Below are 18,228 nucleotides of genomic sequence, written 5' to 3' on the forward strand. Positions count from 1 at the left end.
ACGCGGTGTTGCGCGTTTTTGCAAGGCTTTTGACAGCCTTACGACATAACTCAGACGTCGGCGAGGACGATCGGTCGGTTGTCCAATTGCTCGAGCGACATAGTTGCGGGCGGACATCGCTCTGCGATTCGAAATTCACCAACCAGCTCTCCGGAGCTATTTTATGTTCGGTCGCGTTCCGAACATAATTTTGGTCTTTCGAGCCGGATCGGGAGCGGTAGTCTCGAACCTGTGTCTTGCTATTTAGCTCGAGTTTCATTATGACGTCTGAGGAGGAAATTCACTGGCTCATTGAGCTGCAATACGACCAGCAGCACTGCATGGAGCGACTGCTGGAAAATGCGCGCAAGTCCAGTCAACTGAAATCAGTTGGCGGGCTGGCGTCTCGTATGCAGATTCTCGATACCTACTGATTAGTATCAAGACGATCATCGCATTATCCGAACGTCTCGCCTCAAGACTGTGCGGGACTCGGATTACGTGCGACAAGATGCCTGTGGTACGACACAGGAAGTATACATCGTGCAGGGCGCAGAAATCCAAAACCTGTTGGATAGGTTGAGGGCTCAGGAGGCTGAGTCGACTGCTCACGCAGTTCCCGCGCAAGCGGTCGTGCACGAGACTTCGTTGCCTCGCATTTCCATTCTGAAGTTTGAAGGGAAGTTTGGACGAATGGCGCAACTTTAAGGATCTCTTCGAGTCCTTAATCGTCGAAAACTCGTCCTTAGCATCGGTTCACCAAATGCATTATTTAAAACAGAGTGTGTCAGGGGAGCCCGAGCGTCTGATTCGACACTACGGCGTCGCCACTGGCTCGTTTGAGCAGGCGTGGGATGCGCTATGTGCACGGTATGATAACCGTCGTTTGCTGGTGGACCAACACCTTGACGCTTTCCGTGACATTGGCCCGAGTGGATGTGAGATTGTCGGACATCTCTGAGGGGCGCCCTTAGCGAGTACGTGCCAGCATATCGTTGCAGTTAAAGGCAACTACTGGCGTCCCGTTCTCCACGACGGTGGAGACCCTGATCCTACCGCGACTTACGGCGTACCACCCTCCCCAGATGACACAGCTGACGGGGAAGTGGGCGCATTTAAAGGACCTTCAATTGGCGGATGGTTCCGATAAGGCCGAGCGTACTGAGACGATACTTGGAGCGGAAGTATTTGCCGAGATATTGGTGCCTAGCATTCGCCGAGGACCATGAGGAGCTCCCATCGCACAACGTACCCGCTTGAGGTGGGTGTTGTTTGGGGCTCTTCCGTCGGTAGCCCGACCAGGCAACTCTCATTGCCATACTGTGCAGTGTGCACAGGACGATACGGCCAGCCTGTTACGGCATTTCTGGGAGGTGGAAGAGGTTCCAGTCGCCTCCATACTCTCAGAGGAGGAACGAGCTTGCGAGGAGTTCTTCACAACGTCCGTTTGACGTCTTTCGGACGGCCGTTATCAGGTGCGTTTGCCATTGAAGGCCTCCCTGACAGAGCTCTCTCTCGGCGATACTCGGCGGGTTGCCATTGCCTCACTTCACTACTTGGAGCGGCGCTTGCTCCAGCAGCCTTCCTTAAACGAAGCCTATCGCCTTTTTTAGCGACTATACACAGCAGGGGCATGTGGTCCGTCTGCCACTCGGTGTCGAGCAACCACGGCCATCGTACTTTATGCCGCATCACCCAATAATTAAACGAGCCCCCGATCCTAGAGTCCGCGTGGTCTTTAATGCCTCGCAGGTGTCCACCAACGGCCGGTCTCTCAACGACTTGGTGCACGTGGGGCTGCACCTGCAACTAGATCTTGGAAAAGTCCTGCTTGCTTGGCGTATGCATCGGGTGGCCTTTATTGCAGGCATCGAGCAGATGTTTCGACAGATACGCGTGGCTTGGGAGGATCAACACCTCCAACAGATCCTTTGGCGAGACAGCCAAACGCAATTAATGGGGGTATACCGCTTGGCCACGGTCACCTATGGCACGGCTTGTGCTCTTTACTTGGCGATCCGCATACTGCTCCAGCTTGCGCTGGATGAGGAGAAACGCTATCCCCGGGCGGCAGAGTTGCTGCGACGACAAACATATGTAGACGATATACTTGCGAGAGCTGATTCCCTTGAGGAGGCACGCCAGCGGCAGTGCGAACTGCGCAATCTGCTCATGGCGGGCAGATTCTGCCTCAGGAAGCGAGCGGCCTCTCAGTCGGGGCTTTTGTCCGATGTCCCGAAAGGAGACCAAGAACCACTAATATCGCTGCCGGACCCCGGGACCGTAGGGGTCTCAGTGCTTGAGGTCGGATTCCGAACGAGGATGCCTTCTGATTTTCGGTCAAGGTCAATGCCTCTTCTACCATTTCAAAACGCAGCATCTTATCCGTCGTTGCCCGATAGTACGACCCAATGGGCTGGCTGACGCCTATTGTAGTAGTGGCTAAGATCCTTCTACAAGATTTATGGTTAGCCGGACTCGACTGGGACGAGGCTCTTCCTCTTGCTTTAGCTCGGCGATGGGACTCCTTTAGGAGCGGGGTCACGGAGGTTTCCAGAGTCCGAGTCTCTCGTTGGACCGGATCCCACTGAAGTAGAAACTCAGTTTCACGGTTTCTTTGACGCTTCAGAAAGGGCGTATGCTGCCGTCATTTATCTAAAGGCTCGACGGTCCGATGGGACCACACCAGTCACTCTGTTGGCGGCCAAGACGAGGGTCGCCCCCAGAGGCGGGTGTCGTTGCCCCGTCTGGAGCTGTGTGGTGCGCAGCTGTTTTCACGCCTCATAGTAGATCACGATAAAGGTTATCGGTTGTGGCGAAGTGCCATTTTATTGTTGGACAGACACCTCTGTCACTCTCCACTGGATTGGCGGACACCCTTTTTTTTTAACGATGGGAAAAATCCCTAACAGATACCCTGGTTCCTTTATCAGGGAGAGCCGGGGTTATGTGGGGGTTGCACCCACTAAAAACCCCATCGGAATGCCTTCTCTAGGTTCTTGGGGAAACCGAGGGAACTAGTTACGCCATTACTTCCTCGACTTGGCGGACACCCTTCCAGATGGACTACTTTCGTCGCCAACCGCGTTTCGTTCATACACGAAGTCATCCCGGATGCCTCTTGGCGACATGTTCCGTCCGGTGACAATCCTGCGGATTGCGCCTCCCGGAGTTTGTTAGTCGGCGGACTGAAGGAACACGTCCTTTGGTGGCAAGGGCCTTCCTGGCTTATCGGGAACCCAGCGGATTGGCCTAGCTTACTCCGAGCAGAGCTGTCAGATTCGCTGCATTGCCACCAAACCCGCGCATATGGAGAGGGAACGTATGCACGTGTTAAGCCGTGTCCGTGTGCGCTCGGCGTTTGGCAAGCTTCAGGTAGTAGAGAAGGAAAGCGCGATCTGCGATTTCTTTCTTTCCTATAGTATAGCTATAGCTATAACACACCGCTAGCTTCAAGATACGCGTTGACTCGCCGATGATATTTTCGCATGGGCAAGAGAAAGAGTGAGAGAGAGAGTAATAATTTGAACAATCCACTCTTGGCCAACATGTACGTTTTTTTCGCAAAAGAATAATGTTATGTTACGGAAAAATAACTTATGTTAATTTAAGAGATAATTTATTATTAGCACACAAGAAATATAAAAATAAATCATGTAATTTAATGTTTAAATTGTTCTAACATTGCAATCTATAGTGTGCTAAACAAATAAATATAATGAAATAGAGCAAAATAATTTAGCGATTATATGCATTAACCTATTGCACATTTATTTTGTAAAGAATAACGTACATATTGTTGCTCAACGGAAATCGCGAGAAGGTGGTGGTCTCTTCCGTCAATAAGAAAATGTAAATGTCTGTTCCATCAATATAAATGAAAAAAATGTTTTCTCTATTATAACTATTTTATATATAGAATAATGTTGATATATATACACATATTAAAAAGGAACATACTTTTTTACATTTTCTAAGAATATAGATAGACAAGAGAATAGATAGAAAGGATGGACAAAATAAATACAAAAGGATAGACGTAAAATATAGAAAATTAAAGGACAGAGAACAAAAGGCAGAAGATAGAATAAAGAATAGAGAAACGAACATAGAAAAAGAAAAAGGCACTAGAAATACCAAATAATTTTTTACCGTTTCGATTTTTTAATTAATATTCTCCTTAATAGTAGGTTCTGTTAAAGGTGGAATAAATAGAATAAACTTTTTGTATCACAATAAAAAAACAGCACACACAAGTCGTGCGTTAACAACTCAGAAAATTTCAAAGTCATACTTTTACCATACAAAAACGGGAGATCGTTCCGGAAAACTCACCGGAGCAACGACAAACTCGCCGTTCGATCTCTAATCGCAAAGACGACATAATACCGGAAGATCGTTCCGGAAAACTCACCGGAGCAACGACAAACTCGCCGTTCGATCTCTAATCGCAAAGACAGAGTAATCGCGGTTGCCGACGACTGCGGCCTGGTAGATTACTTACGCTGTTTCGATTCTCTGGGGCTCTCTGCAGGTACTCCGTGATACTCCTGAGGAAGAACGATCCGAGAAGACTGAACTCCGAAGACTCTCCTTTGTCAAATTCTGCCGAGATTATATACCCGTGTTTTCTTGTGTTCGGTTTCCTTCGGATATGAATTGTCGATTATTCCGATTTTGATCGGAATTAATCGCGATTATACGGCGGTCGCCGATTATCCTTTCGGCGGTGCTGCGGGTTCGGCTTGATGGCCGATCGTTCCCGAGCGTGCCTGCCGGGTGTTCGGCTAGGCTCGTGAGCGCTTGTAAAAGCGCGGTGGTAGCATGGGTCGGGGGGCGTGCGCTCAGCTGATTGTCGCGTGATGTTTTGTGACAATCAGCGTAACGATTCAAGAAGTCGTATCGTTACATATACACACACACATAAAACAAACACATATATATATAAACTATAAGATATTGACAGAAATAGGCAGTCAGTAATGGATAGATATGTCATATTCCACAGAGTATAAAGATGAAGTCAATTCAAAGTCTAATGACTCAGGAAATGGTATTGTCAAATATATTTACATATTACCCATATTTATACTTGTTCAGATTTAATTCCAGTAAATAGCAAAATTACTCATATAACTGTGTTTATATTTGTAGTATGGAGCATATAGCATATATTCTTTTCATCACATAATTTCTATCACATAGTTAGAAAAATTATGATAAACTTCACTTAACGTTATATTCAATGTTACATTTAAAAATATTCTTATTTTTCATAATGAAGTAAAATTTGAAAGGAATAAATTGCTTGTATTTTTTACAATCACACGATTTTTTCTTATATATCTTTCTTTTATTAAAAAAAATAAGAATTAGTAAAAAATCCTTTAATAATAAACCAAATCATCATCTTTCTTTAATAAAAAAAATTAGGATATTTTAGAATTTAATGTCAGGTAATGTTAATTGCAAGTCTCTCTAACCCCATTTGTGTATATCTCTCTAACCCCAACGATCTTGAGACTGCTCTGGCTGTGTTCCAATTAGAGAGACCTGAGAGCGGCTACCGGGCTGATTACGCCGGGACGTTTTTTCCGACGCGCCCCCTGAGAAAATATGTGCATACTACGCCCATCCTGACAATAACGGCAAAGCATGCACGTTTCTTGTTCACTCTATTTTCTTAAGGAAGATAGTAATTTAGAAAAGCACAGACGATCAATCGCTCTCCATCTTTGTTTCACCATCGATGAGCGGACCTCGCGGCAGAAGTAGGCACGAGGAGAGTCAGCTATGATTTTATTGCGAAGCTAGAATCCTCACCCGTTTTGCCCCTTCGCCTTCTCATTTTTCACGTAACGCGCTACTTGTAATTCAGGAAGAAATATTTCGAGATCGCGCGGACAATTTCTAGCAATGACACAAAATGACGCTAATGCCATTTTTATAATTTTTATATTCAATTTTATGATTTTCTTATTCAATTATGCACATACACATGCATATGCGTTATAAATGTTAATATGCAATAATTATTCCATTTTAATTATTACTAATATTAAATAATCAAGAGACACGGTAGTGTCTTGCGCCAAGTGCATTTTACGACGTGGAAGATAGAGGACATGCTGAAAGTGGAGAAGACTTGAAGAGAATTTTTATATTGTAAATTCTTTATTGTTGATTTTATATATGTTATTGTTACGGAAGTTTTTGTGATATCTTTTTTGTTAACAATTCATACATTTATGTTTTAGATAAACATATGAGACACATCAGAAAAAACGCCGAAGAGAGTGGACGAGATTGTACGGAAGGCGACGTGAAAGAGCAAGGAGCCGCTGAAGGTGGAGGAGACTTAATTCACAAATATGGGTAAGTTAGTGCGCATTAGTGTGACAGCGCAGTGAGACGAATAGAACAATTTAAAAAAATTTAACAATTTAATAAAACAATTTTAATAAAACAATTTAAAAAAACATGTCTTCGACATATTAAGAATAACCTAGTAATGATTGCCTAGGAATATCGCCTGCTAATGAGAGGTAGAGTTGAACATCATCTGCGTGATCCCGAATTAAGTATTTTATGACGTGAAGATGGAGGACATGCTGGAAGTGGAGAATATTTGAGGAGAATTTTTATATTGTAAGTTCTATATTGTTGATTTTGTTATTGTTGTTATGTATGTATGTTATTGTTACGAATATTTTTTTAAGTCTAAATGGAACCAATAGGCCAAACGGAACAAGACGACGACAACGATGCCAAGAGCGAAGATGATGACGACAAAGAGGTCGGTTGCGCCACGTAACTGCTAAAGTAGCGCAGCTGCGTCCTTGCCGTGTCGGTGTAGCAATTAAAGACGTTTCGGAATGTCGCGCTCGCAAGACAAAGGCGTCATGTCGTTCTCTCCGTAGAAGTGCAACTGGAAGTCGTCGCGACAAGACTGATCTAAGATGACTCGAAATTGGAATGTGTCACGCGACGAATTCCAGCTCCGTCCAAGAATTTGAATATATTCGTCGATCTGAAACGGCCTATCACCTACAGAACCTTGCTGATTGATGTCGATGTCGGCCAGCAGTTCCACAAAGTTAGTCACCTACTTGCGCAGCTCGAAACCACCACGCGACAATAACTGCCGAAGATGATCGCGTGTTTGTCTAATACAAAGCAAGTCATGGTCACCGAATAAAACGTTATCAACATAAATTCGGTCATGCAAAACCAGGAAGACCAGCAAGAGGAAATTCATTTCCTTCATCGTCGACAAGTTGCTTGAGCATACGAAGCGCCAGGAACGGAGCAGCCGCCATGCCATATGTGGTGATTAATAGCTGATAAATCTGTGGAATCTCGGCCGGAGAGGCCATTAAGTATTGGTGTTACCATATGCGGAAAGCATTTCCTCGAATTCCTCCTCGGGGAGCGATCCAAGACAGTGAAGATGACTCGAAATATTGTTCGCACCTCGCTCTCTCCATGCCTAGCACTAGAGATGTCGCTTCCGAACGACATCTCTTAACGTTATCTAGGGAGAGGAGAATGTCGTGAGCGTGGAGCGTCAGGTAGCTCAGTGGTTTAGAGCAGTCGCCCGGCAAGCGAAAGACCCGGGTTCGATTCCCGGTCTTAGCGACTACCACCGCGCTCTCGATATTTTTCTCTCATCGGAAAATAGAAATGCACGAAAATAAGATGCAGGTCCCGCGAACGCACGGCGTCTCCTCCCGTCACCTTAGTACGCCCTCCTTCTTTCATGGTCTCTAATGCCTTGTATCCACGTCATGGTCGGAACAGCGATCACAAGCAGAATCGGTTATATAATTAACAATACAAAAGAAATAAAAATAAAACGAATAATCAATCGTGGCGCCGCGAACTAAACGAAATATGCAAACGGTATGCTGAGATGAAGCGATATGCGAAATTATATGGTGTCGACGAGCATCGAGCTGATTAGAAAAATCCGGCTGAACACCGGTCGGAATCGATCTGTCCAATTCTGAACTGAATTTAAATCTGTAATGACTTTTATGTGACAAACTTATACCGTTTTTCTACTGTCCTTGAGAGAGACGGCATATGTATCACGCAAAGTGAAGAAAGCACAAGGCAATTACATGAAGAAAGCATGCTCTACTCTCCGGTTCTCCGTGCAAGTAGAATAAACAATATATCTGCTGAACAAAAGAAGCTTCTAATAATCCGCTGAATTACGTAAACTTCTAAATTTATTCGACTCGCTGTCTCAACAATTGTCTCAAAAGCTTGAATTAATATATTCGCGTGACTTGAATGTTCTTTATTAATTTTAGACCGCATCCTTTTTTGTCGCGAATATACACTATACACTATGATAATTACCGTTCGTGTCAAAATAAAAAGAGGAAGGTATTAATTTAAATTCATGTAACACTATTGATTTTTATGGTCGTTCTTTCATTTAGAATAAAATATTTGATCATATTTCATACATATATATAAAAATATAATATATAGGAATATAATATATACATCACACGTTGACTGTTCACTCAATATGTTCTTATCTTTACACGATTAAAAAAAAACTAATCACAGATAAATACAAACATCTATATTACATTAGATTGCTAACTCCTGTGTTTCTAGAGGTAATTTTGAACCTCGAAAATTATATATTAGTGCAAGTAAACGTCTGCGCATGCACAGCGTAAATGGTAAAGAAGATGTAATATGGACGATATTCATCATATTTATGTGTATAAGAAGTTACATATGTGTACATATATTATTTTTTTCATTTCAATCGGATATCAGTATTTTCCACCTGCAGAATATGTGCACATGAGTTTAGTACATAGCTTTCAGAACCATGTATTTCATCCTAATTAGCAGACTAATAATAACATAGATGTCTGTGACTACAAAGTGTAATCAACACACGCGCGTGCGTGATCACTCAAACACGCACGGCAGTTCCGTGTCTGCCGGCATGTTTGTATACACGTCAACTTGCGCTTGATCTCCGAGCAGCTGATTTAAGGTTAGATGACACTGTCTCTGAGACGGAGTCACGCTTTAAAAATTGGCATTAAAATAAAATATTTTGATCGAAAAGCCTTCGTCTTCCAGAATATCCCGCTCGGACAAAGGACAAGGTCCACGTCATCACGAAGGCGACCGAGGTGACGCAGTGTGCGCCCTTAAAGGAGACTGAGCTGCGCGGAGACCTCACACACACTTACGTACGCGGCCTCGTACAGACGTGAGATCAATGAACCGGCGCACAACGCTTGTAAATATAATAAACAAACACAATAGGGAGTTTTTGCAATACCGTCTTTCAGATATGGTAAACGTTGATTGTGATTGCTATTGGTCGCGTACATGTCGACGTTATTTTTGAGCGAATAATGTTCACGATTTAACGTTTACCATATGTTACATCCTGCGGACTCCGCGTATTCTAGATCCTTTTATAAATAGAGCGTAATGATTTTATGTTGCTTACTACACTTTAAATGTTATATTCAACGAGCATGTTCCGCAACTTTTCGAGCACGATGACATCACATACCGATTTCCTTTTTTTATCTCCCCCTAGACCAAAGTCCTCTAGTTGTTTGTCAGGAAAAACCCACTGAGTCACTTTCCGGACTGACCAGTCGATATTTGATTTCGTTAATCCTCACGAACTCACAACTTTTCCACGTCCCGTCGTGACAATTATCTTAGAGATGTTACAATACAACTCCAAAATCCTACCTCCGAAAATGTTAACAACAAAGTTCTAATAGATAGACATGGACCTTAGATCCCTGACGCAATTTCCACAATCCCATCCTCTCAACCGAGGTGACGTTTTGAGTAAAATGAAAAAGCTAACACATTATTCGCCTGACCAGCACCCGAATTAGAACCACAAGTTCGACATCCAGATATCTTTTCTTTTGTCGCTTGACACTCAGGCATTCAGACGTGGAGTTGGTCTTGTACGTCTTTCACAGTTTAATTATTATCTGCTGCCTAAAAGAAAAACGTAGTTGCGTGTAATCTAACCTAACCGTTACCGAATTGGAAATCCGAGAGCGACAGAGCCAGCGTTGCACACCCACGCAGATCAGCAGCATTTTCTTTGGGTTGCTCTCGCTCTTCCTCTCTCTGCATTGGAACCAGCAATAAGTTTTACTTTCTTTATTATCACCCTTCCTTTCACCATTTTATTAATTCCCTTTATTATTGGAATCCGGTTTTAGTGGGTTATTGTTACAATACTGGGATAACCATCGACAGCATTTTCCAAACGCTCGAGTCGATTTTTGACATCAGAGATCCCGACCAACTAGCATTTCGAGTCCACTATCTCCGAGCGATAGTTAACATAGCGCTAGGAACCGATTACCACCCAGATCCTACGCTCCTACCCCCTTACCTTCTCTCTCATTTTCCCCCGGGTACTCCTTCCTCTTCTCCTACACGCGCGTCCACTCCTTCTACCCCTTCGATATCCCTTCGATATCCTATTCCCCTGTTTCTTTCTCTGAACTAACTTCATTCCTCTAAATTCACCTGATCGCTCTCGTTCCCCTTCACCCGACTAACTCTATTCGTATTCCTTCTCTTTCCTTGTTCTCTCTTCTTTTCTTTCTTCTCACACATACAGACATACATACGCATACAATCACTGTAAATCGCCACCTTCTAAATCGCGCTGTTGTACCATTCTGTTTGTTATCCTTATTTTAATAAATTTGTTAAATATCTAATTTTCCATTAATTAATTTCAAAATCGCCCCACCTTCCAACAGTCGACTCATGGTCCTATTCCCGGTAAAGGGATTCGCATCCCTGACCGAAAAACGGACCGCTCGTCGTATGTCAGCGAGCGAGTAAAGGGACCCGTCGGGTTCCTGACCCGTTCCCTGACACGCATGTACGAACGAGGTTCGCTTTTACCGTGAACGGAAAAGTTGCGCTCCTCCTCTAGGACGTAACACATATCTGAGTGTATTGCAAAAACTTCCTTATAAGTACATGGTAGACGAACGCTATAAGCGGAAACGCTATAAGAAAAAACCAAGTCAAATGCAAGTGTGAATAATGCGGCAAATGACGCGACGCAAAAGCTAACGCAAACGATAAAGTAAAAAAAAAAGATAAAACCGCCGAGAAAAGTAAAAGAAAGAAAAGTGATACGCAAAAGAGAAAATGCAATGAATAAAGCTCGACTGCACGATATCTCGCTAATTATTCCGATCGTTCGCAAATGAATGAGAAGAACCGAATTTTTTCATTCCAATACTGAACAGGTCGCGGGAAGCGGCACAATTTTCACGACCGATTTCGAGAAATGGGATACCGCCGTGCGTACCATTATCACCCGAGTTTGTCCTCCATATCCAGAGTGCAACTTGATGATTCGAGCGAGCGGCCATTTGTAGCGGCCGACCTTGAGTTTCTGCGCCTCGGTGTGCCACTTGCTGCTAGGGATCAAGCTGGTGACACACTCCTGCGATCAACGTTGCCAAAGGTGATCTCGCATCTGCTGTACCAATTGTTACTGGTCTAACTTTCCCGTCGGTACCTGCTCCAGCGAAGGCTCTGACAAAGCGCATAACGGCTCGTCGACCAAGAAATGGACGGGAGTGAACGCAGCGAAGTCGTCCGGATCAGCGCTTGCAGTGGTCATGAATTTAAGCATGCTTCGACTTGTGCCAAGAGCATCTCTTCTAGCAAGTTCTCCACGTTGTTCTCCACTATCATCCTCAGATAGAGCACCGCAGCGTATATGAGCTCTGAGGCGTCAGCGAAGCTATGGAGCTACGCTATGCAAGTCGATAGCTCGGCACCCATCCATTGTGGGATGTGAAGTTCGCGTAGGAGAGGAAGCCACGTCGTCTGGATGCACTTAGCCCTCACAATGACGGAATATACATCCTGGCGGATCAAAGAGTCGAGAAGTCTGCAATAAGATGATACGCTTCGTGATAACGCCTTACTCGAATGGTCGAATTACGAAGGAGAAGGGATCGTCGCTCGGCCTCCACTCCAAGTTCAAAGTGGAGTGACTCTCTGCAACTCGCGAGGCCCGAACACTGTATATCGCTCATCGTCCGCCGGAAAGTCCGCAATCAGCTGTTCGTGATTAGTTGTCCATTTTCGTGGCGGTAACCCGCTTGCCGTGCATACCGCTTCCAGCTGACAGCGCATCTTCAAGACTACGCGCATCGTAGAAGCCCCGATGAGAATGTCATCGACTTCGTCCCGCAAGGTGGCCGCTCCTAGAGGGGATCTGGGTTCTTCGTCGTCGGTCAGTCTCCACAGCGTCTGGATGGCCAATAATGGCGCGTAAGCTAGGCCACAGGTGACGGTGTTCAGGCGGTATGCCTGAATTTTTCCCTCCTTACGCTACAGAATCCTCTGAAGATCGCAGTCCTCCTCGTGTACCAAGATCTGCCAGTACATTTTCTCCATGTCGGCCACGAAGACATAGCGATAACGTCACATTAAGTGCATTAAGAGACCCGCCAAGCTTAGTCCCACCAAGAATCAATCGTTGAACAAATGTTCTTCACATATTTTCTGAGAGCCGTTGAAAACGATTCGCAACTTGATGGACGTGCCGGACTGCTTGAGCACGCCATGATGTAGCAGGAAGCATCCCGACTCCGACCGGAAAACATCAGCCGACATGTGACCGAGACCTCATATTCTGACAAGAAATCGTCGTAGAGTTGATGGAATGTCGGATCCTTCCGGAAACGTCCCTCCATCGTCTGGAGCATCCGCATCGCTGACCAATGTGTGTGGAGACGCAATCAGCTGTTCGTGGTTAATTGTCCATTTTCGTGGCGGTAACCCGCTTGCCGTGCATACCGCTTCCAGCTGACAGCGCATCTTCAAGACTACGCGCATCGTAGAAGCCCCGGTGAGAATGTCATCGACTTCGTCCCGCAAGGTGGCCGCTCCTAGAGGGGATCTGGGTTCTTCGTCGTCGGTCAGTCTCCACACACGCACGGTATATCTCCCATCCTCTCGTCAAGAATATATGGCAGCGAAGTACTTCTGACATCGCTGCTCCTCAGATGATATTGGCAGTGAACCACGAGGAGCCTCCTCCTGCTCCCCGGCAGACGATCACCGACAAATCCTCGTCGATCGAGCAGTGAAGCGAGTTCGTTACTCGCCTTTACTTCGATGTTCCGACGCTCCCAGACAGAATTCATCCCAGCGATGTCCTCTGTGCGATGGGTTCGTCCGAATCACCCCTCCTCAGGATGTCGTTGACGATGCGGACAAAAACCTTGATGTCAAGTAGTAGGTCCACCAGATCCCAGCCCGCGTATCCTGAGTCCGCGAGTTTAAGGCCACTGATGTATGGCCACGGAGTGCCCGAGACTGCAAGGCAGGACGTGAGGCGTGACAATATGAGCGTCGATAACTCCAACATCGGTCCTTCCAGACGAGAGCCGATCCGCTCGCGGACACAACTATATATATATATATATGTATGCAAATGCATTTTATTTGAGATACATCCTGTATATGCAATATATATTTCACGTATATAAACTGCATATACCAATGCATATTTATTGCACATTGACATGCATGTCTTATGCATATTTTTGGAATATACATAATGTATATTCATAAGATATACAAAAGATATACTGTGTACATGCAAATACCTTTCGTCGGTAATACATGTATATGCAATGTATATTTCATGTATATAAACTGCATATACCAATACATATCTATTGCATATTGACATGCATGTTTTATGTATATTTTGGGAATATACAGAATGTATTATATAAGTATATATTCATAAGATATATAGAGGATATACTATGTACATGCAAATATCTTTTGTCGGTAATATATCATGTATATTTCATGTATATAAACTGCATATACCAATGTATATTTATTGCATATTGATATATATGTCTTATGTATATTTTGGAAATATACAGAGTGTATGTACATAAGATATACAGAGAATATACACTGCATGTATATGCGTACATGTCTGAAACATTCTATGTGCTTTTTTTCGGTTATGTCTGTACAAACATTGCATAGACATACAACGTACCGTGTATCCTAAATGTATATGCATAGGATGTGCAATATACAGAGATGTATATACATGGAACATACTATGTATATTCAAATGTTTTGTGGATATTACCTTGCTCGCCGGGAAATCGCGAGTTTCGTCTCTGACTCCGCTCAGTATCCCTCGGCTCGAATTGTCATCCGCGGTGCTTCTCGCTCGATTGCTCGCTTTCGTTCGCAGATCGTCCGGGTTTCCCGATGTTCCGTGCGTTTGCTGGACGGACTCGCAGATTGTACTCGCTTGGCTCAGACAGCACCCGTCCCGGTGGAAGACGTTCGTCGCCAACCGCGTGGCCTTTGTACAAACACAGGTGCCCAATGTCTCATGGCGATACGTACTTACAAATGATAACCCCGCCGATTGTGCATCGCGAGGCCTCCTTGGGGACGAAATTCGCGATCACTCATTGTGGTGGCGGGGGCCGCGGTGGCTGTGCGATCCCTCGAAAGATTGGCCTCCCAATGAGTCAAGTCTTCCATCAAGCGCTCCTCTCGAAGAGAAAATTGCAGCGTGTCATTGTACTGCACCGCGCGCAACATCCGTTCGACATTGCTTTACGTTTCTCGTCGTGGCCGAAGCGTAACCGCCTATCTTTTTAGATTCTTCTCTCGATGTCGTTGCGATTTGAACGACGCTCCGAAGAATGACGCGTCCGGCCGCGCTCTCACAGCGGCTGAGTGTGATCGCGCTCGTCTGTTTTGGATCAAACAAATGCAGCTCGAACTATTTTCAAAGGAAATTTGCGCCCTTATATTCAAAAGTAATCTGTCGCCGAAAGGTCCTATTCTTTCTCTCTGTCTATTCTTGGACCGCGACAGCTTCGTGTCGGCGGGCGAATTAAGAACGCGCCGGTTCCTTATCAAATCCGCTTTCTGCTTAGCTCTGATTCTGCTTAGCTCGCACTCAGTGGTCGACCGCATCGTAGAGCACGCTCACCTGAGAGCCCTGCATGCAGGACCGTAGCTCACCTTGAGTACGTTGCACCGCGACTTTTGGATCGTCCGCGCCCGAAGTATCGTTAAAGCGGTCATTTATCGATGCGTCGCATGTACACGCGAATGGACAGCGATTCCGTCTCAACGAATGAGCGATCTTCCCGCCGTGCGAGTTTCCACTCCAACAAGATGTTTCTTGCACTGCGGAGTCGACTAGGCCCCATGCAGGTGCGCGCTTCCGCCGGTCGTGGGATCACCTCGCGGAAGGCGTATCTCGCGTTGTTTGTTTGCTTCGCCACCCAGGCGATTCATTTGGAGTTGGTTCCCGATTACTCAATTCCCGCTCTGATCGCGTTTAGTCGCTTTCGCTCGCGTCGTAGGCTTCCGCAGGCCCTCCATTCAGGCAATGGGACGACATTCGTCGGCGCCGATAAAGAACTCGCGGCCGCATATAAAGCAGTTATTCGCGACCCTCAATGTCATCGCGACCGACCGTATTGCATGGCACTTTATTCCGCCGGCCGCTCCACACTTTGCCGGCGTCCGCAGTGTCAAACATCATCTACATCGCACTCTCGGAACTCATACCCTTACTTTTGAAGAGCTTACCACGCTGCTCTGCAAAATCGAGGCGTGTCTCAATTCGCATCCTCTTGCGCCGATATCCGATACTCTCGATGATTGATACGAACTCTTGACTCCGGGTCATTTTTTAAGCGGGTCCGCGCTGACAACCGCCCCGGAGCCGAGTTTACTCGACGTAAACGAGCATCGACTTACTCGTTGGCAGCTCGTCCGCCAGATGACCGAGCGATTTTGGAAAGTTTGGCAGACCGATTATGTCAACACGCTACAACAGCGCGCGAAATGGCGAAACCTCGAGCCAGCTATAAAACTCGGACAGCTCGTCCTCCTCCGCACTCCGACTCGACCCCCGTGCAAGTGGGAGTTGGAACGATCCAGTGCTTCCCTCGGGCCAACGGCCTTACGTGCGTCGTCACCGTCAAGATGGCTCGCGCGGAATATAAGCGGCCCATCGTCCAGTTGTGCGCATTGCCAGTCGATTACGAGGAAGCGACCACTCTGAGAGCAGCGATCCGCCGGGACACATGCCTCGCACACCTCAACACAGGCCTCAGATTTATTAATCGATTATTCCTAACATCATGTGAGCCAACTTCGACCAATGCAGAGCCAAAGGAAAGCTGTATATTGCCATGGCGGGCAGCCTGGGTCCACCTCCGAACATGCGAGTCATTTTCATTGACGTGGTAGCCAAATCAGCTTCCCTTCGCACTACCACGGCGCTGCGCGAACAAAACCTATTTCGTCGCAACCCGTTATGCCGCATAAAGCGTTTCCTCAATTATGTTTGCGAAGCGGCTCCGTTATGTCGCCTTATACTTTACATCGATTATGTTATTATATCATCTTATGTAGCAGTACTGTGGAGATTTTTCCGCCTAAGTAATTTCTTATTTTGTAACTCGCCGTTGTTACGTCCTGCGGACTTCCCATATCCTAAATCCGTTATCAAATAGGGCGGATTGTATTTTATATTATACGACCAAATGTTCATGTTCCGCGACCCTTCGAAAACAGTGACATCACACACACGGATTTCTTTTTTTTCTCTTTGCTTTAATCACCGGATTCCCTATTTCCCTATTTCCGTCAGAAAGATCCGCCGAGTTATTTTAGTCATGTATCTCCTCTCCAAATAACCTTGAATAACTTCCTGTCCGGAGCAACAATTTTCTTTGAAGACGGACCGACCAGACAATCTTTTATGCTGTTATATGATATTACTAACCTTTGATCTTCGGAAACCCATGCGTTTCCACGTTATTCATAAATTTTTATTGCGCATAATCTCTCACTCACCCTAGCGGAACCTTGAAGTCTTTTACTGCCATAGATACCCGATCTTTTACCATATTTATCTCAGGCTTCCCTAAAACCCCACTTCCGAAAAGTTTTGTAACAAAATCCTATACCCATATTTGGACATAAACTTTGGAACTTCTAAAACCTCACCCTCTCGACCGAGGTGACGTTTTTAGTAAAATGAAAAGGCTATGCCACTTCTACTTCTCCTTTCGACCGACCCGCAGCCAGGACAGAGTCCTCTCTTCAACAGCCCTTCAGGGTCTCTTAATAACCAAACTTACTAGTGACTTAGGTAGATCAGAGTTCTTCAGTTGTTAATTATTTTGTGCAACGATCTCATGCGTTCTTGGGGCATTGCGAGCGATCCTGCCGAAACCAACTTCCTGTTCTTAGCGCAAAACTTGGGTCCTCACAGACACGCAGCAATTACACTTTTCATTGTCGACTAAGATCATAGAACCAGCAGTAAGTTATTTATATTTTATTTTGCCAGAGTGACCCCTTTCTTTTTATTTTTTTATCTTTTCTTCTCTCTCTTTTCTTTTCCTCCCTTTTTCTTTCTTTTCCCTATCCCCCTTGGCATCCCTCCTTAATTGTGAAATCCGATTTCAGTAGCTCAATCTTCTCAATCACAGTCAGAAATAACCACCACGGAAAATTGTGCAAACCGCGAGGATTTTGAGATCGCTTCTTTAGTATTTGTATTACAAGGTCCAGATTACGTTATCTGTCATATCGAATCAAACATTTTAAGATCGGCGCATTCTCCTCTCATGTTCCTTCCTGACTTTCCCCCAGTAACTCCTCCTATCTCGTACTCTCCAACATCCTTGAGTCCAGTAGATGACCGTTCTGCCACAAGCTTTCCTCTACCTTGGAGCCCATCCCCGATATCTTCTCCTCTAACCTCACCTCTATGAGGGGGCACGCGGCCTTACTCCGTGGCCTCATACCTATTCGTTCTCCCTCTCCTTCAGAAGTATCCTCATCGCAATCTTCCCCCTCACCTCGTGCCTTTCCGTCAATAGACCTTCCTCTATCAGAATATTGTTCTGAATAATCGAGAATCATTGTTCTGAGCGCGATTGTTAACCACACATGTATACGTACACATTATAAAAGCTTATAAATTTTATTTCATTGTGAACTTCCGTCTAATCACTAATAAAACAAGTTGTTTGTAATTGTAAGCCAATCACGTTTTCCAAAGAATTATTTTCAACCAAAAAATTTCTCTCTTTCCTCAACCGTCGCTCATGGTCCTATCCCAGGTAAAAGGATTCAGTTCCTTGACCTAAATAAAGGATCACT

General features: G+C 45.2%; 1 protein-coding gene and 1 long non-coding RNA gene across 2 annotated transcripts; one reads left to right on the forward strand and one right to left on the reverse strand.

The window, feature by feature from the left end:
- Positions 1–1,064: 1,064 nt before the first annotated feature.
- On the forward strand, positions 1,065–2,570 carry LOC112589540 (uncharacterized). Its single transcript, XM_025303318.1, has 4 exons — positions 1,065–1,163; positions 1,308–1,420; positions 1,593–2,283; positions 2,382–2,570. The coding sequence occupies exons 1-4, from the start codon at positions 1,065–1,067 to the stop codon at positions 2,568–2,570; spliced, it is 1,092 nt and encodes a 363-aa protein (XP_025159103.1).
- Positions 2,571–9,326: 6,756 nt separating this feature from the next.
- Positions 9,327–18,102, reverse strand: LOC112589548 (uncharacterized). The gene is made up of 2 exons (XR_003113624.1): positions 14,165–18,102; positions 9,327–13,454 (listed from the first exon to the last, which is right to left on the reverse strand). It is a non-coding gene; the product is annotated as an uncharacterized LOC112589548 (long non-coding RNA).
- Positions 18,103–18,228: the final 126 nt, after the last annotated feature.

This window comes from Harpegnathos saltator, unplaced genomic scaffold (genome assembly GCF_003227715.2).
Source record: "Harpegnathos saltator strain DR-91 unplaced genomic scaffold, Hsal_v8.6 scaffold54, whole genome shotgun sequence".
Classification (NCBI taxonomy): Eukaryota; Metazoa; Arthropoda; class Insecta; order Hymenoptera; family Formicidae; genus Harpegnathos; species Harpegnathos saltator.

Coding starts and splice junctions, on each gene's coding strand:
- LOC112589540 (XM_025303318.1), top strand. CDS start 1,065: ATGACACAGCTGACGGGGAAGTGGGCGCATTTAAAGGACCTTCAATTG. Junction 1,164..1,307: donor AGACGATACTTGGAGCGGAA/GTATTTGCCGAG, acceptor CATACTGTGCAG/TGTGCACAGGACGATACGGC. Junction 2,284..2,381: donor TAGGGGTCTCAGTGCTTGAG/GTCGGATTCCGA, acceptor GTTGCCCGATAG/TACGACCCAATGGGCTGGCT.